At 40.2% G+C, this 25,263-nt stretch overlaps 1 protein-coding gene across 8 annotated transcripts in view; it reads left to right on the top strand.

Annotated features, from left to right (window-relative positions):
- The window catches only part of LIMCH1 (LIM and calponin homology domains 1), a 173,831-nt gene that overhangs the window by 87,552 nt on the left and 61,016 nt on the right, over positions 1-25,263 (top strand). For 6 of the 8 annotated variants that reach the window (XM_071743660.1, XM_071743656.1, XM_071743659.1 and 3 more), the window contains exons 4-6: positions 14,288-14,394; positions 17,912-17,942; positions 20,808-20,918. In XM_071743660.1, coding sequence (XP_071599761.1) covers positions 14,288-14,394; positions 17,912-17,942; positions 20,808-20,918 — 249 coding nt within the window. Of the gene's footprint in view, positions 1-8,942; positions 9,099-14,287; positions 14,395-17,911; positions 17,943-20,807; positions 20,919-25,142; positions 25,188-25,263 lie in introns of those variants that run through there. The other 2 variants (XM_071743662.1, XM_071743661.1) reach the window with 2 other exon arrangements.

Genomic DNA, 25,263 nt, shown 5'->3' with positions numbered 1-25,263 from the left:
GTCACAGCTTTTATAAAAGCCTATAAAGAGGCAAAGAGATGTAAATAAATAACTAAATGTGGTGCACTAAACAGACTGAAGTCCATTACTACAGTCAGTGTTTAGTAACAGACTTACATAAAAATGGAACATGACATGAAGTTTGTTATAGGAGGCTGAGGTTTTTTTTATTCTGGGTTTTTTGAGAAGCAGAACCAGGGTAGCCTGATCTTCCTGCTTGGTGTGCATGTCCGTATTTCATTTTTCTGTGCTAATAATGGTTGGGTGGAACCAGGCATGTTCGTGGACTATAGAGAACAAGCAAGGTAAGTGCATCCTCTCAGAGAAGTGTTGCAGTCAAACACAAATTTGAGTAGCCAAGTATTAGCAGAATTGTATTAGAATGTGGGACACTATCTCCAGCAATTTCACACCATTTGTTACTCATTCTTATATTCTGCCTGAAAGAACCAGAGGAGCAGAGGTCACTCCAGTATTATGACTAGTCTAAAGGGAGTTTAGGAGCCCTATCTTCAGATATGCCAGGTCTCAATTTCTGAGCACCTCAGATGTCTGCATTATGCTTTCAGCAGTGATCAAATCTTTTTTCCTGTAAAGTAAGTATCAACCTTAATGCTATGAGTCTCCTCATCCCATTTATGCCGGATGCTATATGGCGTTTGAAGTCTTTGCCTTCAGAAGTTTGCAATTAAGACACAACACAGAGGTGAGGTTAGAAAGGAAACAGAGAAACAAGTTGTCAGCACAATGTTATTAGCAAACCTGGGATCTAACTGTAATGCAGAATTTTGGGGAGGATAATAGAGTAGTTCTAGTGAAATTCAGAGGAGGCTACTTGAAAGCATGAGGACTGTGCATGAGAAAATACAAAATCTGCCTAGAGTCAGCACCCACAGTATTATGCTAGGTTGGCTTGTTCCCAGGGGCATTTGAGACCTTCAATGCTCTTAGTCCTTACTCTCTGGTTGATCAGAGATTAATCACTTGCTTTTTAAAATACTATTACCCAGTCTCTTGAGCCACTCGATCCTCATTGAAATTTACTTTTGAAAATATGATCTTTGAGAACTGAAACTCCTTGGATTGCAGACTTTTACGTATTTTTTTTAAGAACTGTGAGTTCTTGGTATTCTTGAAGTACTTGCATCAAATATTCTTGCAAATAGTTTATCTTCCTGAGAGCAGTTCACCTCATATTTTTTTCTGAAATGTGATGAGCAATATTACAAATCCAGCACTTATGCTTGCATACAAAGTATTCTATTATCAAGTTCCAGACCAAGAATTTCAAAGATTGTGGTCAGTATTCTCCATCACAGCTTCCAGTATGATTTACTCTTTGTATGGCAATGTACAAGTATTCTTTATATACTGTATGTAACTTTGTCCTTTATAACTTTATGGTACAATTTAGAGACATAAAAGTGCCAGACTGAGGTTAGGAAGTGGATGGGAAGTAAATAAGAGGAAAAATAGTCAACTACTTTATTCAGGATAATGGGAGGTGGGGTTTGGGATATGCCAAAGAATGGAAACCCCTGGATAACCTCAGTGTTGTGGGTGTGGGCAACTCACTCCACAGCTCGCTTGGGTTTGGCAGCAGCATCTCTCATGCTGGCTGAGCACAGCTCTGGGATGGATCTTGCAAGACAGCTGCTCAACTCCAGTCCTCTCTGTCCCACACCTCTGCTCTTTGGAGGCTGAGCGTCCCAAAGGCGTGAGGTCAGCTTAGTTCTAGAGCAGAGCGCACTTAAAGGAAATCCAGGTAGCCAAAAAGACTCAGAAATTGGGTTCTGCTCATGTGCTAGCTGATTCTCCAGGCTCTGCCATCATCCCCAGAGCCTGGGCTGTGCTGAAGCCCTGTGCAGCTCTGGGCAAGCTGCCATGTACATGGGCGAGCACAAAGACCCCACGTACGCAGGGTCTGGTGCCTCCTGGGTTGCTGGGCTCCCACATCACCTCGGGTGGCTGCAAAGCTCTGTAGCCTCTGTAGGTGACCTTGCAGACCCGAGGTGGGTCTGAGTAGGGTCTGCAGATTCAAGGGCTGATGAGCTTCAGCACAGTGCTGAGCCTGGTGTCCAAATGTTCAGGCAAAGCTGTGCTGTGTCTGATGAATATTCCCCAGTTGCTAGGAAAGGCAGTGTAGAGGTGCTTGCCAAAGCCAGTAAGTCCCACTGGCCTTGAGCTGGTTTTGGGTAGCCATGTGTAACATTTGCATTCCCCAGAAATCTGCGTCTGCTGGAGTGGTCTGGAGACATCTGAGCTGGCTGGGAACTGGGGCTCTGCAGTGCTTTAAATCAGCTCAAATGCTGGCGGCTTCTTGTTGGCTCTGGAGCTAATACAGCTGCTTTCGTGGCCTGTGAAGCCTGGCCTAATATTCTTGCTGGACTGTACTGGTTTTGCTGTCTAGATACAGCTCTCTATGATAAAACAGCTGAGCTCTTGAGTTCCTCTGTTGAAGAAAGGAAAAAAAAATATTTGCTTTAAATTTACCCTGTTCCTTTATACACTCCGATCAGCTTGGTTTTACTCTGATATAATGTGGCTTCAAATTACAAGGTTTTTCAGAAGAAGCAGGTGAGGACTTGGATGTTTGTTGTTTGAGGGGGCATGAACGTCTCTGCTAGCCTTATTTGTGACTGTTCTGAGCAGGCAGGTAAGCTAAATTATAAGCATGGCTTGGCTATTCTTCTCTACAAACAAAAGGGGATTGTCTGTTTAGGACAGAAGGTAGGGTATAAAATTAAATTTGAGGAATAAATTATCAATGATACCTGATTTGTTTCCCCTTTGTTTCCTCTCCACCAATAAACATGACAAGCTATTTCTGTCCCCTCCACCCTTTAGTTCCAATTCCTAAGACTTGATGGAATGCGTGGATTCACCTTCCTACCCTTGGTGCTTTGTTCATTCCTAGGGGATGAAGCAGAAGGATGCCTGAAATACACCTCTGTTGTGCTGACAGTAAACAGAAGAACAGGGATATTTGTCTTTCAGTGGATAGATCCTTTTCTGTCTTATAGTCTGCTGCCCAGAGGAACCAGGACCAAGTCACTGTGAAAAGAGCTGTGAGAAAGCCTTGCAATGGGAACACCCTTTATTAAGGAAGAGTTCCTTTATTTCTCTCATTTTAATAATTGATTTTATACACATAAACTTGAGGAAAATCTGCTTCTTAAATACAGTGTACTCTCGCACTACTTTCTATTCCCTGTGACAGCTTAGTCTTCACAATTGCAAATTATTACAGTATCCAGATAAAATCCATGAATCATGATTTCTAAATAGTCCTTCACAGGCATATTTGCATAAGATCTGTAGACTTAATCAACAGTAGTAATTTTGGTTGGCTATTCTGAAAAAACTGTTTGCAGCTACCACTCTCAATGAATAATTGTATCAGTTCATGAACTGTATCTGGGTTATGCTTTACAGATGGTTCAAAGGGAAAAGAAATCACTGCTGAGCTACTGGGAGGTCATCTTGCCTTGAATATTTATCACTGTAAAAAATTCCAAGCTGGAGATATGCAAGATGACTGTCAGCTATAGCCATGCTACCTGGACACCAAACATGTGTTTTCAAATCTCAGGAAGAAAAAGATACAAGAGTTACATGGACTGGGTGTGTAAATTAGGCAGTTACACTACGTATGGCTGAAGTTAAGAATGGGCACTGATTTACTTAGGATTCTTTTTGCACAGATATTTTGGTTGTCTGTGAAATGTGCTTTTCTTCCCCTTCCTTTTCCTCACTGAAATCATTGTAGACCTCTAAACATGAAAGCTTTCTGTTTATTTTTTTTTTACTGTAAGTGAAAACAATAATGTAGGTTTTCCAGCTGGAATGTGCTGGAACTTTATTCAGTACAAACAGCTAATTACAAAAAATAAGTGTTTTTTGGACATGAACAGCTTTTAGAAGTATGTGCAAGGAAACCCCAACCTGTACATTAAAGAGGTCCAATATGTTTTATGTAATGTTGGCATGAAACTGCAAAGCTATGAGTGGAGAAAGAAATGTATGACAGGTATCATGTAGCAGCAGCGTAGAGATTTCTGATGTTTATCAAGCCTTGAACACCACAGATTATTAAAACATATTCCTTGGCAATAAGGAGTAGATGTTTAATTTGAAAGGAGATATTGGATTTGTTGCTTTTTTTGCAGAGGTCACGAACCGAGCAGGAATGAGTCCTCCTTGGCGGTTTCACTATTTTGCTGTTTGCCTTGGGGATCAGAGGTTTGGGCTGATTTTAACAGCTACTGCCAGGCCCCCAGCCCCCACAGGCAGCTTCCTTGCATCCTTTGAGGCCCACCTACAGCAGTCGTTCTACAGCTCCGGCTGTGCAGTATCCTGATGCTTGAGTAGCAGATTGCCATCTTTGCTGATAGAACTATTACCATTTGTTGGCTTTAAACAGAGGACAGCTTTTCTGAATATACCAGGTAAAAGAGAACATTCCACATAAAAGAAAGGGGCCAAGGTGAAGTCATGTTAATCCTAGCTGCTGCAATTAGCAATGTAATGAGCCTGCCAGGCAGTACTCATACATTCACTTTCACAGGTTTCATGTCAAATTGATTTTAAATTTAGGTAACAGTTTCTTTTGTACTTTCACAATTTTGAACCTTAAAAATACATTATACAAACCTTGAGCTGTTTTCTGGTCTTGGAGTTTCAAAATTTTGTGCTCTGCTAGTCAATACAGCTGGATGCAGCCAGATTCTTCAAGTGAGAGTCACCATACACATGTATTTTTATAAAACTTTTTTTCTGGGGTTGATTTGTAAAGTATCTGAGTAGTAAGACAGCAGATAAATGGCCAAGGGAAAGTAGGAATTGACACTAACTCCAGTACAGCTGTGTGTCTATGATTCCCTATATTACTGTGTATCAGAAAAGCATCAGGTGTAAATCTCACTATTGTTTATTTCCAGGTACTTTTTTTTCTCCTTGCCATCCGCTTTGGATGTAGTGAAAGAGTAAAACCAGAAACAGTCTGTAGTGAGTACTTTTTCAGGTAGTCATCTCTGAATGTGCTTGCAAATGCACTGATTATGTTTCATTTATATTGATTTATAATAGATTATGCTGGTCAGGTAATTAATGACCCTCAGACATCCTTTTCAGGTGGAGAGGCTCATGATGCATGGCATTTTCCTCATTTTCCCCACTCCGTTCCAAGTGGAGTTGCATCTGATAGTTCCCTGCAGCTGGTCCCTTGGCATAGACAACACTGCTCTTCCTGGAAAAGAAGGTTATTTTCACAACAGCCAAGTCCAGATATAGAAAGCAGGCATTGGGTAACAGTGTCCTAAGGTATCAGATGTAATAGGGATCCCATGAAGCTTGGAATCTGTAGACAGAGAGAGGAAGGTAGGGGATATAAAAAGAGATAGTATTTTTTATTAGACCTGCTAACATAATTAAGTAAAACACAGAACAAATTTTGGCACATAGATTTGCTTCACATAGGTAATCTTCATTACTACCATAGTACAATACCTGAGCAGGAACTCATTTATAAAAAGAGTTTATACCATGACTTAACACACAGTTGCCTCTACAGCAATCATGAAAGGTAAAGATTTGTTCAGTAATGTTTGGTTGTAGATGATGGCTGTATTCAATGTGTAAAATGCTTGTTTGTGTTGGATCTTAAGCTGTTTGCAGTGCTTCTTTGGATTACCCCATGGGTGTACTTCTGTAGTATATCACTCAGGAGGTAATTCAACTTTATTTATCTCTGGTTTTCTTTTTACTATATATATATATTTATATACTGTGTGATAGGCTTTAGCAGTATGTCTAGTAAAAGCTGCACTCTCCCATATTTAATGCTCAAGTTAGTTTCTTTGGTGGTCCCATTGCTTGGATCCCTGTAATTTACGAACTCAAACTGGTTTTGTTTTCACAGTATCTGGTATAAGTAGTTCTTATAAATTACAACTCTGGATTTAAAGTTTATGTCTTGTTTTTGTTTATGTGAAGCAGTTTATTTGAGATTGCTGCCTTTGGGATCTCCTAAATCTGTAGTCAGACCGTGTACTTTCCTTAATACTTTATCATGTCCTGATAATCACACACAAACAAACCAAACTTAGAAAACAGTGTGTTCTCCTTAGTTGTTGATTTCTTGCTCTTTTTTTATATTTTGCTGTAGAGTTCAGTTGTGGGGGCAGAAGCCACAGGCATGTGTTGAGAATGGAGAGTGTCCAGTTTCCACAAGAGGATGATGACCTGAGGGAAGTGTTGTGGCACTAGCTGTGGTTTCAGGGTTTCTTGAAATCTGTGTTTAGGTTAGTCATACTCCTAGCACTCATAACCAGAGTGCAAATAAAGGTCAAATTTGTCTGTAAGACCTTTTTTCCTCCCCCTTCAGACACACAGAACTACTGTAGCCAGGAGAAAGGGTAAGAAGGGGTAGATGCCACAGATACTGAGCTCTGGTTGCACTGAGAACGTTGCTGTTCTGATATTCTTTTGCTTCTTGTCTTTTTTGTGGTTTCTTCCCCAAACTGATCTGTGGTACCTTTTGTATTGACCTCTTTCATAGCCCAGCCAACAAGGCAGAGTGACAGCAGTCCTTTCCATCACAGCACAAGGAACCATGCTTTGCTCTTTCAGTGGTGTTTCTTCTGTCCTTCTGTTTTTACCCATCTGACTCTGGATTTGCAAGGTGAATTCTCAGCACCTTCTAGGACTGCTTGACTGCACTTCACTGCACATGGGCTTTTTTTAACCCAGCTTTTAGTGAGCTTTATTCCTAAAAAATGTGAAAAGTAGATAACAGAAGAAGTCACAAAACTGGGGACCTTACAAGCCAAGTGTTATCATCTGGCTTGGCTGCAGAGAAGGGATAGAAAGGAAATGTCCTCTTCCTGGGCTGTAGCATGGCTGCTACCATAGAATCACAGGAGGGTTGATGTTGTAGGGGACCTTAAAGATGATCTAGATCCAACCCCCCTGCCATGGACTGGGATACCTTCCACTCAAATCAACACTCTGGAAAGGGGCAGGAGAAACTCAAGGGACTGAGGGCTGTCCCACCATGTGGGGGCTTCAGCAGGCTTGAGATGTGGCAGCTCAGGGAGCATGCGTTGAGGGTCCATGCAGATAAGCATCCCCTCTCCAAGATCTTGTTGAATCTGACATCTGGCTGGTTTTTTCATCAGCATCTGAGCCAGTGAATAGCCTGGAAATGCTTTGGGCTTTTTTCCCTGCCTGCCTATGTTCTGTCTTCATTACTGTAAACAAACCATCTTACTCGGGGTGTATCTTGGGTTTGGCAAACCTGAGGGTCTGAACATCATCTGATTATTCTCTCCCCCAATGACAAGGATGTTGATTGAGCATCCATTTGCTCAAATGTTGTATTTGTGCCCTCAGGGATAATGACATGATGCAGCAAGGAGAAATATCAGGACCTACTTAAATAGTGAAGTCATAGGGTTAGCCTTGTGTTCATGCTGTGTGCACCCCTCCCACCCCCGCGTGGTTTGCTTTTGCCTGTTGAGTTGAAGGCTGCTATTGCTTGCGTTCTTTCCCATGGTCCCCTCCCATTTTTTATTCTTTCCCTGTAATCTGTCTCCTTTCCTGTCCACAGTATCTTTTCCCTCCTTCTACATCATACCACACTGCAGGGATTTTAGGCTCGTTTTAAAAATTTGCAGAAATATACATCATTCATTCTGTACCCAGCATGAAATGTTCATTACCTGCCCAAGTCCATTTTATATTCTGAGTTCCTTTCACTTGTGTTTCATTATACACAATATGGCCTTTCCTATTTGGGGATTTTGGTAATAACCATCATACATACGATAGTAATACACTACATTGCATAAGAAGCTTATAACTGTGATTGAAATTTGTTACAGGGCAAATATTTTAAAAAGCAAATAATCTGATTGTGAAGGACAGATTCAGGAAAATGTCGAAGAAAATTCCTTGAGTAGTGTTGCTGTAACTGACTTTCTTAAGGATTTGAAACCTTTTAATTTTAAACATTGTGTGCTTTTTGATATCTGGAGGACAACTGTGCTCACAATTGATTTGCCTAACACGTTTCATTTATTATGCTCTTAGTTTTTAGAGCCCCCTTTTCAATTCTCCTGGTATGATGTTGAGGTTTGGTTTTTTGTGGTTGCTTATTTTCAGTTTATTAATGTAGATAGGCTGTGATCATGTTTTATGTGAGACTTAAGGGTGAAACTATTGGGAAAAAAGTCTACTGGACACCAAAAATGCTAAGAGCAGTACTTTGAAAAGGTAAATTATGTTCCTTCACACTATCAATGGAAGATGATTTTTATACTATCAAAGTAGTGTAAAGCAGTGGTATGGAAGTTGTGTGTTATCTTCTTGCTCTAGATACTTGCAATTTACTAACCTAGTAAAGCTGGTTGGAAGCAGTAAGGATCTAAGCACGTTGGTAGGAAATTGGTATTTCCATCTAGATCTTCAGGGTGATACTGAGTATCTTTTCACAGTCTTGGGTATTGTCTGAAGATTGCTTAGAGCCATGTTTGGGGGTTCTGGTAAGTTCTGTGTAGACACAGTATGCTCCCAACAGACCCATTTTCTTCACATTTTTTTAAGGTGTTTTCTGCCTTTTTATTAAGGGACTGGGGCTGTTTGAGGAGACACATCTTTTTGTTGTTGATTACCCAAAATGAAGCAGAAAAAGCCTTGGCTTTATGTGCAAATACAATCTTTGCCACCTTCTCTGCTGAGCTCTTAAAAGTTCTGCTTTCTGGCCTGCTGCTGCTCCCAGCAAGCCTGGCCCTGCAGCCCTGCTTTCCAAGTGGTACAGTGTCATCTCCTGCCAGCCTGGGTTATTCCTGCCCTTTCAATCAAATCATTTCTCTATTTACTCCCTGGACCTATTTTTTGCCTTCAGGGCTCAGAGTGTTCCTTCCCCACGCTGTGGTAATTTTCCTCCATTGCCTGCCACACGGCAGCCCTGGCATGTCTCACAGATGGGGGTGATGCTGGGGGTGGGGTTTGGGGTCTGCAGGCCCCGCCAGCAGCAGCTGCCTGGCTGCTCCGCAGCTCCGCAGGTTCGGTGAGGATGGGGTCAGGCTGACGGGCTGGTAAGTCCTGCTTTCCCTCCCTACTCTTGGTCTTTTTCCCCATGTAGTGTTTAATTTTCATTAGGTGAGGCTGTTGTGTGCCAGAATCTTTTTGGGGTGTATGCAGGCTGGGCTTCCCTCACTGCTTCAGTGGGGATTGCTTGTCTGTTCTGGTGTGCTCTCATCCTTCACCTTCTGGAGATGAAGCATCCAAAGTTTCTCAGTGAATGTGTTGTGGCTGCGATGGAACTGCTTCCAAATCTATTGATTTGGAATCTGTCACGGAAAAACAATTTTTTGTGAACACATAGTTTTAGTAAACAGTAAAACATATTGTATAACCAGTAAAACAAATGTGTATTGAACATATACAGTAAAGCAGATTAGATAAATAGGTACAATGCAGATACTTATGTGTGTGTGTATACTTTTATATATATATATATATATATATATATATCAGAAAATAGGAAAAGTTCCCAACCTTTCTCACACAAGTTCTTCCCTAGTGGACTTGAACTGAAAATTCCAGTGTTTCCTTTCTGCCTGCTTGTGAATCAGTCAAGATCCCATTCTTGTAGATGACTAAATTATCACCACTAATTTTTTATATAAACTGAAAAAATGAGTGAATGGGGAAGAAATCCTGAGAGTAAACATATTGGAAATTGCTCAGAAAAGCAATTCGGAAAATTTTTAGAAATCTTCCAATTTATTCTGTAACAGGGAAAATTTCAGTATTCCAGAAATGAAAAAGGCCACCTGTCTGGCTGCAGCTGTCCTGCAAAACAGCACAGTTCTACTGGCAACTAATAATATCTCCAACTTGCAGAAGAGGCATGTACTTGGCATTTTATTCAGCATTCTGTGCAGACATACAGCTTGGCTTGCTTTTGTTTTCCCAGGGTTTATCTGTATATCTCATCCAGGCCATGTACCAGCACGCCTGACAAACCATGGTTCCACAGGGATAAGCTGCAGGTCCGATTTGCTGCGTGGATACAGTGAGGATATTTTGTATACTATTGTAGCAGATGAAAGGAATGGAAGTGGGCCAAATTCAAGCTGTTTGCCATTGCATCTGATCAGCAGATCCTATGGATAGAATTTGCCTGCTGTGAATATTTGATTCTCGCTAGCTTGAACTATCTTGTGTGTTGGCAGGGCTACTGTGCGAATTTGTGGTGGCTTTCCAGGGTGTCTGTCCTGCACAACTGCTGATTTCTGGGGGTTTTTTACAGAGTTCAGGGTCTTGTGCTCCACTTCATGTGTGAGGAAAATGACCTAATGCTGTACAGTGAACATTTTTTCTAATTTATAGCACATGGGTTACCAGTCTTTCACAAAAGATAGAAAAAAAAAATTACAAGTAAGCAGGATATTTCTTCTTCCTCCCTCCCCCTTCATGGAGGTGTAGCACCTTTGCCTCCTATTCTCTCTGCATTCCCTACAGGTGGTTCTCCTGGTAAAGTGATTTTGTAGAGGTGAGTCGTGCAGGTTACACACCAGAAGGGATGAAAAGGCTGAAATGCAGATTGTGAGAGCAGGAGCAGCTTTACAGTGCCTTCCTTCCCATGCATCTTTCTGACTCAGAATTCAGGGAATCGGTGCCCCATGTCACAGCTCATCCTGCCCTGTTCCTCCATAGCCCTTCTTTCTGGTTCATGCCTGGCTTTGCCTGAGAGTTTGTAATGTTCTGTGTTTCGGTCAATTTTTCTCTAATGAAATTCAGGATGGCTGAATTTCATTTGTTATTTCATTTAACATTTATGTTAATAGCTTTCTTATTTCCAGTCCTTGTGAGTAAATGACATTGCTTACAGTAATGATCTCATAGTAACTGTCAGGACTCCGCTTAGGCAAGCAAAAACTGATGGGGTTTAACCTATCAGTGTGTTCTGTGCTTGTGTGCTCTGTCTGTCACCACACTGAAGCATTTGTCTTCTGCAAGCAGCCTGTTGAGAACTTACATCATTTTATAGAGAAGACACTGATAAAATTTTATACATATCTACAGATATCTATAGATTACAGACTTATAGATACAAAATTTTATAGACAAAAAGAGGTAATATTTGCAAAAGAAATTTAGACTGTAATCTGTGAGCTTGTTCTTCTCTGGGTGTACGAGGACAAAAACCTGAAGATTTTTGACTGAATAGTGGTGTGGACTGAAACCAAGAGGAGCCAGCAGGAGCCAGTCACAGGTCCTTGGGGCTGTAGCACTGGATGTACTGACCTTCCCCATCTGTTCCAATTCTGCATCTGCATCAAGTAGCTGCTCAGAGAAAGGCAACATCACCTTCATTTAAAGTATTCAGGAAATTGCGTGTTAGTGCCCTTTAGGGGCTGCCAGAGCGACTGAATTCTGGTCCTGTGTCTTCCAAGCCCACTGTAAAGGATACCTCCCTGCTAGCAGAGGCAGGGCAGCTGGCTGGGCTGCAGTCCTTGCTATTGCAGTGTGACCCATTTGCATGACCTGTTTGCCTCTGCCAAGTTGTAAGGAGCTGGACGTGTACATTAGGTGTGTGTTTTCAGTCCCTTAATTAAGGTAAGGATGTTTTATATACGTTGCTGCTTGTAAACCTTTTTTAGTTTTTTGCTGTTTTTTTTTTCTTCTTTATTTCTGTTGAAGAAAATTAAAAAGTGGCACTTTATGACAGGCAACTAAAAAAGTTGTGTAGTTAACTACTAACAGGTACAGAGCTATAGTTTCTCTCAAAAAAATACGATCTAATTTTCTGAGAGCTCAAGAAACCAGGACTAGGCCACTGCAACCTGTGGTGGTACAGGGGGTAAACTTTCCAGGGAGCGTGAGTCTTCATGATAAGACTCCATTCTCCTTTTAGTGGTTTAGGAGTGTTGTTCTCCAGTGTCTTAGCAGAATTAATAAATACAAATTTCAGCTGTGCTGAAGCAAACCAGGAGAAGTTCTGTTTTGCAACAGCATGAGATATGTTTTTGCTTGGTGATAGGCAGCCTGGGGCGGGTTTGTCTGCATATCTGTCACTTGAAAACAATGTCTTTGTTGTTGTTTGGGGTTTTTTTAATTCTTTTAAACAAATTGCCATTTTTAGCACAATTTGGAAATAGAACTATGAGATTGTTAACAGAAGCAAAAACTTTCAGTGCTGACTGATGGCATCTTGTTGAGATGCATGGTTATTTATGCCCTTGCAAGATTCCAGCTTTCTGAGGCATTGTTTGGGGGATGGTGTTAGTGACAGTTGTCAAACATTATTATTATAGTGACTGTCAAAATAAAAGCATGTAGGAAAACAGACTTAGGGCTGTGACACTGTTTTGGGTTGGGTTTTTTTGGTTTTTTTTTTTTGAGAAGTGGGCATTTGTTCATCAAAAGAAGAATTGAAACTCTCAGCTACATGGCTTGTATTTTTGTTACTGCTTGTCATAACTTGGTTGTGAACTTCTGGCATAGAGATGGGTGCAGTTAGTTATCCGTGGAGTTCCCCCTCCCTTGATTGTTTTCTAAACCTATTAAGTTACTGTGTCCTGTGTGTTGTGTATATTTTTGTTAGGAAATAATGTTAGGAACTTCTTTTTTTTTTTAAATGCCTTTGCATTTTTAATAGATTTACAAATTACTCCACCCACCATTTGGAAGTGACCAGAACTGTCCTCCATCAAAGGCTAAACAACAAGACTTACTCACATTTCTGTTGGAAAAATTATAATGCACACAATAAGCCAGATGGGGAATTTTACAAGCATCTTTTCATGTCATGAATGATGCTGTCTCTCTGGGTTATGGGCTCTCTGCTTTCTCAACTGCTGCTCCTTTCCCTCTGGCTCCCCTCCAGAGCTGTTAAGTTCCAGCCAGGGAAGAAAGGGAGATTTGGACTCCTCTAAATTTCCAAGTCTGTATTTTTTTGCGGTGTGGCTGGTGACAGGGAGCTTTGTGTGTGAGAGCGTTGGCATGCAGGGAGCTGCCCCGATTAGCATGCTGATGGCTGCTGGGCCCCGGCAGAACAAACGGGGCTGCTCGGCCGTGCCACCCGGACAGAATCCTGCAGCAGATGTGGGGACAGCCCTGCTCCCAAATCCTGCTCTGTCCCGCAGGGTGGGCAAGAGCTGAATGCAAGCCAGGCCCCTCTGCTTCCCAGGTTTTACAAAAACGGAGGTGTCTGCCCCACGCTGGGGTTCTGCTTCTCTCCAACTTTTCCCGTGGCAGTCTGTCTCCAGTTGGAGGTTTCAGATGAGAGGCCTCAGAGTAACAAACTGCACAGTATATCCTTACTTGTGCACACATCTACCATTGCTGTTGCTGAGATGGCAGCATAGACATCTGAAGAGTTCTATACTGACCTTCAAGATGTATGTGCATAAGAAAGATGGTTATGTACGCTGGTTGTGTAAAAAGGGGGGCAGTGTACATCATATGTGTAAGTAGAAAACATACATTAAATGTATGTGCAGACATACAGATTTAATCCCTCAGTGCAAACCCATGTGTCATTGCTCGTATGTGAGTTGAAAGAGGCTTATATCAGTTTGTGCTTAATGTCTATGTCATTGATTTTCAATTTTTACACTCTGGAAAGCATACATCCTTCATTAGAAGTGTTACAAAACTGGTGGTGTTTCTTCTTGTAAGAGAAGTGGTCATGTAAAGTGTAGCTTCAAGCATTTCATCTGGGGAGGAGGCACCTACCTCTTTTCCCAGTGGCCTCTGTCTGGTTAAGGTTGGAAAGCCAACAGGCAGGTTGTGTTACCTAGAAGTAACTGGCTTCTTCCTACTGACATACAGAATGTTTTCTGAACAAACTGCCTGCTTTAATGGTGGTGGACTGTCTCATATCCACCTTCAGAAATCCAGCCTGTTTTTTTCTGCCCTGTACCACACTGAAGCTGTGTTGGCAGCCCACGGCAGTAGGTGGTGAAATTAGTAGGGCTTTCTCAGTGGAAAGAGTTGCCAACATCTGGGTTTGGAGAGAAGTCAGCAAGCCTGTTACAGTTATATATTTAAAAAGAAAAAGAAAAGAAAAAAGTTTCATATTTATCTGGCTTTCAAACAAAACATATACAACTTCATAAATTCTGTGACCATAAACATCTCTGGTTCTTCATTTAATAATGGCACGACTGTTTGTGAGCTGTTACTGAGTCAGGGAGAGGTTGTTTCTGTAGGATAATTTTTTTTCAATAAAGAAGAGTTAAAAGTTGGTTTGTTTGTTTTTCCCTCATTTCAGGATAATATCATCTTATTCCTAAGAGGCTGCAAAGAGCTAGGACTTAAGGAATCTCAGCTTTTTGATCCTGGTGATCTGCAGGACACATCAAACAGAGTAACCATCAAGTAAGTACAACAGCAAGTTAAGAGTAACATGTTGTAACCTCAGGTGCATTTGATGCAATAGTAAATATATAAGGATGAGCAAAAAGGCTATAGCATTGTCATTTGTATAAAGCATATAGGAAGCTGAGATTTGGGAAACCTGCAGCACTGGGAAGAATACATTGTTCTCTTCAACAGGATTTCTCTAAGGGCTGCTGTTTTTCCCAGAAAGATCAATCACAGCCTTCCTAAAATACTGGTTTAGTTAAGCAATGATATTCTGTGGGACTTAGGGGTTTTCCAGAGTCTAAATTGATGGCACTCTTTTTTCTGTCTGTGTAACTAATGAACTATGTAGGCTGGGGAAACAAACCCTCTAAGCATTGTTATATCAGATTAAACTGTTTGAAGATGCAAGGTGCAGACAAGAGCACAATCTGTTTATGTTTAAACAAGACCTATAGACTGAGACACAATATTTGGGCTGAGGATGTCTATGTGAACTGTGTGGACTGGAAATGCCACAATTTTGATTTTTTTTTTTCACCAAAGCCACACACCTGCTATCACACAAAACACCACACACATATGAAGAGATACTCCTTCCTAATAATGAATTCGGCTTTTTTGTCAAGTGATTTTTCTTTAAAAAAATCATTTAATCAACAAGTTTTTAGCCTTGGCATGTGCATATCACTCACTGCAAAGAGCTTATACTCCAGTGCTTGTGTTTTCAGCATTTTACCACACACAGTGATTTAAAATATAGATGTGAACGTGGCACAGAAAGAATTTCTGAATTGTCCAAGGTCACACAGAGCAGGCTTGAATCAAAGTCCATATAGTTATAGATTGAGGTCTTCAATAAAAACTGTTATCCCTTTCAGTGAAGACTTTGTAATTGTAGACTAGAGGAACAGAAGCAGTCTAAGTGTATTTTTCCCTCGTTTGAATTAAGGGCAATCAAGCTCCCCACTCCTGAAAAGCAAGAGTACCCCACACTTTCATAAAATAAATATTCATAATTGGGTTTATTTAGAAGTTTTCCTGAATTTTTTGGATCTGTCATGTGTAATATTAAAAAGTTATTCCTAAGAGACAAGCAAATACATCTGAGTTGATTGAATGGCTTTGTTTCATTTGGCAAAAAGAATTTGGTCAAAAGGTTCACTAATGAAATTCTGGTCTGACATACCATTTTAGTAAACATGGGAAAGCATTAATAAAATATGGAAACAATTTACTAAATTTCATTGGCACTCTATTTTTTTTTCCTTCTGGCACTGGAATCTGGGCAAGTTTTCATGGTGTTCAAGCCCTGACTGGTAAAATTCAAAGGTTCTAGAAATCAAACTGGCCACTTTCCTTCTTTTAAGGAGTATTATCCCACTTTTTGCTCTTTTCCAAGCTTCAGGCTCTAATATGAGGTTCTTTTCACCTGTATATACCAGTGAGAGGGAACTATATTTCTTCAAAATCTGGTAATATTGCAATGACAGAGATTCTTCACTATGTCCTGTAAAATCATGACAACGAGTAGCTGGTGAAAGTGGTAAAACAAACCCTAATCTCCATATCAAACCCTAATATCTATGTACGACCAGAGAGAAAGAATCTTTCAAATTCTTTACTGTGAAGGTGGTGAGACACTGGCACAGGCTGCCCAGGGATGTTGTGGCTGCCCCCTCCCTGGAAGTGTTCCAGACCAGGTTGGATGGGCCTTTGAGCAACCTGACCTAATAGGAAGTGTCCATGCCCGTGGTAGTGGGGTTGGCACTAGGTGATCTTTAGGTCCCTTCCAACCCACACCATTATATGATTCTGTTTCTGGTAAGAAGCTTGATCTTGGAGGGCTGAGGATGGTGGTACCTGGGAGGAGGCAGGTGGAGAATCTGGGCCTAATGTGGAGCTCCAAGGAGAGCTGTCCAGCACGTAAGGAACTTAAACCAGGAGTCATAAACTCCATGGAGTTGGCTTGAACCTCCACAGAGTATGATGCTAAATAGATGTTAAGTCTCACTGACATGGATTTTTTTCTTCCCCCCCATCAACTCTTCAGAGAAAGCAGCTGTGGAAAGGAGCCAAATGTTTTCCTAGCACTGTCCAAGTTCATGCTGAGTAACTGAGTTGAGGTGTACAAGCCAAGTTCATGACTGTTGTAGAGAAATATGTTCAAGAGTATTGTCTGCTAGCTAGTTCCCAAAGCATGAAGGTGGTTTTTTCCCCCTCCCTTTGAAGACTTTTGGGTTATTTTTTAAGCATAATAAAAACATGGTAAAGGATCAATATGACGTTATTGCAAATGATTAAGATAATGACATTTTAGCCTTTTTTCCCCATATAGATATTAATTGGAATAATTGTTAGATGTATTTTTTTTGGAACATTCAGCTTCTACAAGTTATGAGCTAATGCTGTAAAGAATTTCCTCTTGATTTGTTAAACAAGACCTTTTTTCTACTGCTATTTAATTAAGGAAAAAAAATAGAATTGATTTATTTTTCTTAGTATGTGGGTATTGCTGGATAAAAGTTTGGCTTTAAAAAGATTTTATCAGAAATACTTGAGTTTAGTATTGCCTATATTTAGGCTTTTGTTGTTCTAAAAGCTTTAAGTACATTTATTTTTGTTTTTATCAGGTAACCTTTAGTGTTGCAGTGGTCTTACTGTTTGTTATAGTAGAAGTCAATTCCATTATAAATAACCAGGAGACAATCTGTGCTAAATTTGAAGTGCTTTTACTTATTTTCCAGTACCTGACTGTGATACACATTTCCTCCATTTTTTTTAGTAGTTTCTTCGATGAATTTTGGAATGTTGTTTTTTGTTTGTGGAAACTTTGTGCTCTGTTGTTTCTAACGTAAAATTTCCATGCTTTGAACATTGGTAAAAACCTAAATTGACAGGGATGCCAATGTTCAGCCTAAGTGCTTGAGTATAGATTTAAAAAAAAAACAAAAACAGTGTTTTTGCACAGCAGGTTCTGTTCCAAGTAGCAAGATCTTTGTTTCTTCCCCCATCTACTTTGTGATGCTTGTTTCCACCGAAGCACCTCGTCCATTTCTTTAGTGTTTGGTGATGATTTCCTCAGGCTCCTATGCATGTTCAGTTGCTTCCAGAATCTGTATGGGTTGCATGACTTATCACAGAGCAGGACCTGACTGTTGGGTTACCATAGAACATATTCTAGCATTGAGGACTTTGGTCTTCTTTTTTGAAGGAATCAGCAGCACTGTTGAAAAGGAAATATTTTTGGCAGTGTCCTACTTTACTGTGGGACCATTATAAACACGTTTATTTTTGTACCTCCAGAATTCTAATTTAATGATTGAAATAATGGTGACAAAATACTCCCACATTATGAATAAATGAATGTGTGAACTACATCTTCTTCACTTTCATGTTTTTCCAGACAGCAGAAGCATTCTGTAGGCATTTGTTAGAGAAAACATGACCTGCTGCGTACATGCCCTTGGAAAGTGTGTCTGCTTTCTGATTTATTTATTTTTCCTTTGTTTGTATGTGTTTGTGCAACCAGGAACATTGACTGTAGTAGGAAGCTGAAAAATGTAAGTACATGACTTGGAGTATTATTTTCTTTGGTTAATCCTGTATTTGAGCAAGATTTATGTCATTAAATACTTACTACAGATGTGTATCACTGAAAAGTTCCTCTGAACACAAACCTAACCAGTTTCCACTGCAAGCTTGGTCAGAGCTGCTGTGGCAAAGAAGCCTCAGAATAGAAATATAATGGGGAATGTTTGTCTCTGCTTAACTAAGGGATGAATAATGTGATCTCTGTACTGTCTGTCGTGGTTTTCACTGAGAATAGTCTGATTCACTCATGAAGCTGTGCTTTTGTAGCCTTTCATGAATGTATAGGCCTAAACTAAAATTGCACAAAGTATCTAAAATGGAGCAAAAGGATCATTACATCTGGATGCAAGTGTTTGCTGCCAGATTTTCTCGCTTTCTTGTTGCCCTTCTGAATAGATGAGTATTTTCCCAGGAAGGGTAGTTCCATTTAAATTTAATTTATTGTTGATTTAAAATAACACCTATGATAATGGATCCTATAGTTGTTAAGCAGATAAGGAAATAGCTAAATTTTGCTGATCTCAGAGTCAGTTATTATCCTAAAGCCTAGCAAGCTGTCTGTCCTTAGTCTGGGGAAAAAAAACAACAAACCTGCACTAAATTAATTTTATATTTGGCTTACATCCCTATAAACTGCTAGGAAATGCCAAGATCTTTTCCTAATAATTTTGCAATCTAATAATCATGACCATGGGTAAAAAAACATAAAGAAACCCACCCCAAAACATACAGCCCCCCCCTCTACCCAAATTATTTCATCCTGGCTTTCCTATCATCAGTGCAGTAATATCTATTGCATCTGGCACACAAAGCTGTGGGGGAGGAATTCAGCTGTGGCATTTTTAACACACTTGTGGGCACTGGCTTGCTATCTTTGTACAGTTACATTGTTTTAAAGGTAAAATTTCAAAAGGATCCTCTTCAACATGCTTGTAGGTGATTGATCCTACAACCTCACCTAGCAGTCAGGTGACACTGCTTGCACGTCACATTTAAAAACATGTGCACATGTCACGTCTGAAAAAAAGGAGATAAAAGAAGTAGAGAGGAAGTAGTCAAATGCTGCCATAAATAAATAAAAATATCGCTAGTGCTTGTTAAAGGAAAATAGCTCAAATACAAGTTATTTCAAGAAAAAAAGCGGTATTGATGAAGCCCTCAGCACAGTGGTATGAATTTGGATGTTATTTTTAAAACAAGGGGGAAAGTTTGGATCTTTAGTAAAAATGTTACTCAGGTATGGCATGCACATTATTTGTAAGCAAAAGGGAAATGTAAACTATACTTTTATATGAAAGTAATATATTTTACATTATGAACCACAGTTGTTTTTAAATATAGGACCTCTATGACATGCTGTATCCTTTTCTGGCAGGGACTCAGCTGGAGTGCTGTGTGTGATTTTGGAGATCACACTTAAAGGAAAAATGGGGAAGCTAGAGAGAGATGAGAAAAGTCTAAGCAGAAGTCTAGCATATGTGACTGAGGAGAAAGCACTAAAAGAATGTGGGTGTATGTTTTAGGGAAGAAGAGTCTGACAGATGTTGGCTCCCAAGAGCTCTTTGGGTTTTCTCCTTGTCCTATTTTCTTTAGTTTACTATACAGTATGAATTATATGGCCCTATCCCATCAAAACCTAAAATACTGTATTTTGGTTTACTTAACTTTTTTTGAGAGTTAATGACAAATATTATTTATTATTGGTTGCACATCTTTTCCACATAAAAATATTTCCTGTTTGTTCTGCAGTTAAATACTTTGCAATGTCACAGAAGATGCAGAAATAATTAACATTAAATGGGAAAAAGCTAGAAGGTCCAAAGTGATGGGTTGACATTTTGAACCAGTGCAAGACACTGAGATGAATTGCCTTTGACATTCAGTTTCCAGTCCAAATTGGTGTTGCTCAGGTACCATTAAAGACATCACTTTAATTGGAGACATATGTGGTACAGAGGAGGGCTGTTTGCTTCCCCTGGATCACATAAATATCACTATTTTTGGAGGTCTGGGATTTGACCATCCTAAGCATCTTTCTCCTTTCCTAAAACAAGTGCAGCACCAGCAGTGTCAGTCAGATTTCTTCACTACCTGAAAAAAGTGTGATGGTACATAAACATTTGCAAGAACAATTTTTGGGTTTTTTTCAGTGCAAGTTTTGAAGGGACTTTTGAATTATAGAAAGACATTAAGTCAGAACTTGAATGAAACCACTAATTCTTTCCACTTCAGTCTGATAAAAACAACCAGATGCTCATGGCTTTTGATTAATCTTGGGCTAAGTCTTTCTCAAGACAGCAGAAGCCTGGAAGTAAATTTTCCCATGTCATCTGGTTAATTACATTAAAATGATTAAAAATGGAACTACTTTTTATGTCCTTGAAAGCATGCACATTTTTCAGATGTTGTATTTATTTCATTAGTCTTAACAATTTTAATTAATGACCACTAGTATTAGTACTCTATTGGGGATTTCTTTTCCTATTGGAGTTACAAGCAAGTTGTATTTATAAATGTGTCTATTAGACAGGTTCAAGTATCTTGCCTAGTTTTTCTCATCAGGTTTATTTTTGCTGTTTGAGGCAGATACAGCAGTTTCATATTTTTATAAAACTACCAGGAAGATAATGTGTCAATTTATGTATTCTGTAGGATTGTTTAAATTTTCATAGTTGCCCATTATATTTATGTTTAACCACTGACAGGCACGTCCCTTTCAGTTCTGATTTATAACAGAATCTTGTGTCGCTGTGCAGTTTAGAATAATTGAGAGATGCTGAAGTGATGTAAATTTAGCTCAGATGACTTCAATTAATTCTTATTAACTTCTGCAGGTATTAGTCACCATTTACTGGCTAGGGAAAGCAGCAAACAGCTGCACATCATATAGTGGATCCACCCTGAACCTGAAGGAGTTTGAAGGTTTGCTGGCACAGATGAGAAAGGTATCTTTTTGTTATATTTTGGTAATGGGAATTTCATATGAATGATTACTCCTGTAAATAACCTGTTTGTTGCTAAGCATGTGAGAAGTGGGGGGTTGAGTACAAATTACTTAGTAAACTCCTTCCTCTTTTAAAAATGTTTCTTTCTCTACCAAGCCATGAACACAACCTTCCTTGACAGCCTCCTTTGTGGTGGTATCAGTGATGCAGCACGTGATGTCAAACAGGGCTTTTGAACTGTCACATGGCTCTGCCATCTTAATTTCATAGCTTTTGGTTTGAATTATTTTTAGTTGAGACTCAAAAATAAGGTGGCCAGAGATTTTTCTTCTGTAAGACATCCAGTCTCATGGGTGGCTTTTTGTTTCTAAGTTGCAACATAAAGCAAACATCAAACCAAAGTATCTAAATAAAGCTGAGGGGTAGAAGGAGGAGATTATGTTTCACCAAGGGCATAGTTACAATGAGTCTGCATTTTGCTGAGCTATGAATTCTGTCTAAAGTCATACTTCATGGTTTATGATGAGCTGAGCTCCATTGGAAAGGAAAAGTTGTGATTGCTGTAGGGTTGTATGGGGGCTTTCATTGAGTGCACCAGTATGTCCTGAGCCTTTACATGAGACACTTAACCTTGGTAATCGCAGAACCAATCACACCAACCACATGGCTTTGGTTGGAAGAGACTTAAGATCATCCAGTCCAGCCTTTGATGATCACTGTAAGTTCACCACTAATGGTTAGCACTGATTTCCAAACATGATCTAGTGGGGATGGAAGGGATGGGTAGCAAGCATATAAGAAGATGGCAGCACCTGGTACTAGCATACTGCTTATGAAAGGCAATACAGATGTGTTCTCCACCCCACAGGGAGCTTCATGCCTGCTACTTCCTCCTCATTTCACATAACAGCCAAGCCAACACAGGCAGTAGGGTCTGGAGGCTTTGGGAGAGTCCTTGCTTTCTACTCTCCGCCTTCCTTAAGCTCTGTGCTACAGCATCTGCATGAGCTGCAGGTCTTCATTCAGGGATCTCAGAGGGCCAGCAGCAGATTGCCACTGAAGAGGAAGAAGTGCTTGGCTGGCTGATAGCAATTCCTACACTCCAGTGTGATCACAGAACTTTCATTACTGAGAAAATCCATGTTTGTGAGCCCAGCTCTTGTGAACAAATAGGTGAAAATGGAGAGGAAAAAGAACATCCTGCTTCTCTGTAGAGGTTTATTTGGTCTTCATTTTAAATGACCTGCTCTAATTGCTCAGGACTCCACCACTTATGAGAGGTGTGATAATAGACATATTAAGTTAATTCTTGAGAACCAGCAGGGAAGGAGCAGTCCCTGCTTGGAAGAGTCTGAAAGGTGAAGCAGAGGTGGACAAGGCAGCTAACACAGAAAAATAGCCAAAGTGCAGCTTGTTACAAGGTTGGTGCTGCACGGTATGATGGTTCAGTTTTTAATGTCTCTCAACACGAGGCTCCTCTCTTTACAGATCATATTTACCCATCAAACTAATAATCAGAGCATTTTGGAGGTCCTTCCTGTAGCCCTTTTGTGGGATGAAGAAAGATGGGGCCAAAAGGAAGCGTTCTAGGGGCAGTGGATGGTCACGGAGCACCTGGCTGTGCAGCACAGAGAATTTGCAGATCCCCAAAAGCAAGAGGCTGGGGCTTGATTCATTGCAGATGTTGGAGCTGGGAACAGAATGGAGATCTCATAAAAGCTGAAAGCTAAATATTCCTTTAACATAAAACCAGAGCACTTTGCAGTCCTGAGAAGTCTTGTTTAGGTGGTACTATTATAAGGGCCACTGGCAACTTATTTTAAGGTCACCCCCTAGTCCTGTACCTCTGCAGTATTTCCTCTTGGCAATTGTGGGCTTGTCTGTTACTGAATTTGAAGAGGATTTGATTGTAAAATAGAACATGTTAATCATGCTGTGCAACGCTCTGATGTTCTTTGTAGCTGAACTCGAGTGATGAAAAGACACTTTATCACATTCTCTACTGGCATTTTTCCACAGAATTTAATAATTAAATAAACCATAAATTCAGTCTGGTTTAGTTTTTCTGTTATAAATCCTCTCTGCCCTCATTTTTTTAATAAGCAAATCAAAAGCCAGCTTGGTTGTAAGTTGTCTCGGACTCATCTCTTTCTAGTTCTCATACTAAGAGGGCTATTCATTTCTAATTTTATTCATGTTACTCTGTTTTTAATTTTATTAACTATTTGAACACATGTTCTCCTTTTAAACTGGAAATCCCCAATGACAAAACATCCGTGGCTTTTTGATTATACTTAGGGGGTTGAACTTCCTGGAGAAATTCATCTTGTGTTTGGCAGTCACACTTTTGCTGCCACTCAATGACACACCGTGTTTTTAATTAGACAGTATGAAAGCCTGATGTGCTGTTGTATGTCCTGTTCTGGTGTTATCAGGCCTGCAGATAACCACTTTCTTTTTCCCACTGATAACATTTGGGAGATGACATTTGCTTGGAGCATGACAAGTACACCTGTGAGATGGTGTTGGGCTGAGTGACTGGCTTTGCCACGGGGAAGGCTCTAAAAAATCTGTTTACAGAAGTCTAGGATCCCATCCTGGTGCCTGTCTCTTAGTTCCTGGTGAGCAGCATGCAAAATTAACATCAACAGGTCTTTGAAAGTGGGTTCTGCAGAGCTCATTAGTTCACAATGGGGCTGTTTTCAAACTCTGGGAGATAGTGAATGCAGGATGGGGCTTTTTGCCTGAGTTTTAAGCTGCTGAGCAGTTCTGTGTCATTCAAATACAGTAATTTAGGAAAATGGAAGTGTGCCTGAAGATCGAAAATAGCCGATTGGTACGAAGGGATTAGAGGATTTAGGGAATTTGAATTTTTAAAAAGATTTTTGGATCGTGTCACAAATGGGATTATGATAGGATTTTTAGATTTGTTCTTGGATGTGTGTAACATGCAGATTTCAAGGAGACAGATCTTTGTTGTCTAAAATGCTGTTTCTATCAACACTTTAGTTCACAGAGCAGGACCGGGGAAGGAAATCACATAGGATCAAATTACTACTTTGTTAGATGAATTTTATTTGGTTTTAGAAAATGCTTTCACTTCAGTTTGCAGTGAGGTTACTTGCTGACATTACCACAGTTTAACTTGGCCTTATGCAACCTTTGCCACTGCCCTTAATGTGGTATTTTGGCAGCATAGTAGTGAGTGGCACTAATTAAGCCTTCTTCCTGAAAAGTCTGCAGGACTTGGGATCTGATCTCTCTGTCTCGCTTTGAGCCTCCCCCTTTCCCCGCATGGAAACTTCGGTGTGTGGCTGCAGGGCTCTCCTTCCTCCCAGCAATCTTGCTTTTTTGTGGAGGTGACCCACCATAGCATACTGTGATGTTCTTGACTGATCTACACATTGCTGATAGGAATAAGGGGTAAAACCTTAACAGTCAAGGACAGTGGAAGCTGGGCTCAACATAGCCATTGTGCTCCAGCTAGTGGTTGGCAGGGGGTGCTTCTTAATTAGGAATTAATATTCAAATGCTTCTGAGGGAAAAAAAAAATCATCACATTCCGACCTCCTTGGGTCACAAAATGTCATTCTGATAATGGCACCCACATCTCTGACTTTACTTACTGTCGGGGGAGAAAAAAACAGATTTATCTTTGCATTAAAGTAGTTATTTTTGTTTTTTTCTCAGCCTGTGTGACTGTAATTAATGTTAAGACGCTCACTAAAACAAGGGATTTATTATAATGCAAGGGTGAGGATGGCTTCTATTGACCTTTTCCTCTGCTGGAGTTTCAGTGTTTTAGTATGTGCTGCTTGCACTGGAAAGAATTTATAATCACAGGGCTGTCAAAGACAACCATTGTTCTCCCTGCTCTGAACATGTGGGTCAGCTACAAGTGCTTTCATATCCCCCAGAGCCAGGAGCTGGCAAAGAGTAAAGAGCACAACTGAATTCTTCTGAGGCATCAGGAAAAGCATTTTGCATATTTTTCATTGCTGATTGCTTCAGAAAGACATCCTTCTTTCATAACAGGAATTTCTCCTCAAGGTAGAGGGAGGCTGGGGCACACTGCTTCATTATTTTGCTGAGCTGAAGCAGCAACAACAAATGCTGTCTGCTGGTGTCCCAGCCAGATACAATAGATGGGCAAGGGGAGGGGGGGGATCTTTTGGAAAGCAGCAGACTTAAACCTGATGCAGGCACACTGTTAAAACTGTAAGTGCCTTTGCCTGTGCTATGGACTATGGACAACGAGTCAAGTTTCAGGTTACTTTCTGTTTTGATGGGTTTATTAACTTGTCTATTGCAACTTTTTCTCAGTTCATCATACTGATCTAGTGAA

The sequence above is a fragment of the Heliangelus exortis genome, chromosome 4 (genome assembly GCF_036169615.1).
Source record: "Heliangelus exortis chromosome 4, bHelExo1.hap1, whole genome shotgun sequence".
In the NCBI taxonomy this organism is placed as follows: Eukaryota; Metazoa; Chordata; class Aves; order Apodiformes; family Trochilidae; genus Heliangelus; species Heliangelus exortis.
The sequence above is the reverse complement of the archived record's forward strand: the minus strand, read 5'-3'. Positions and strand labels throughout refer to the sequence as shown.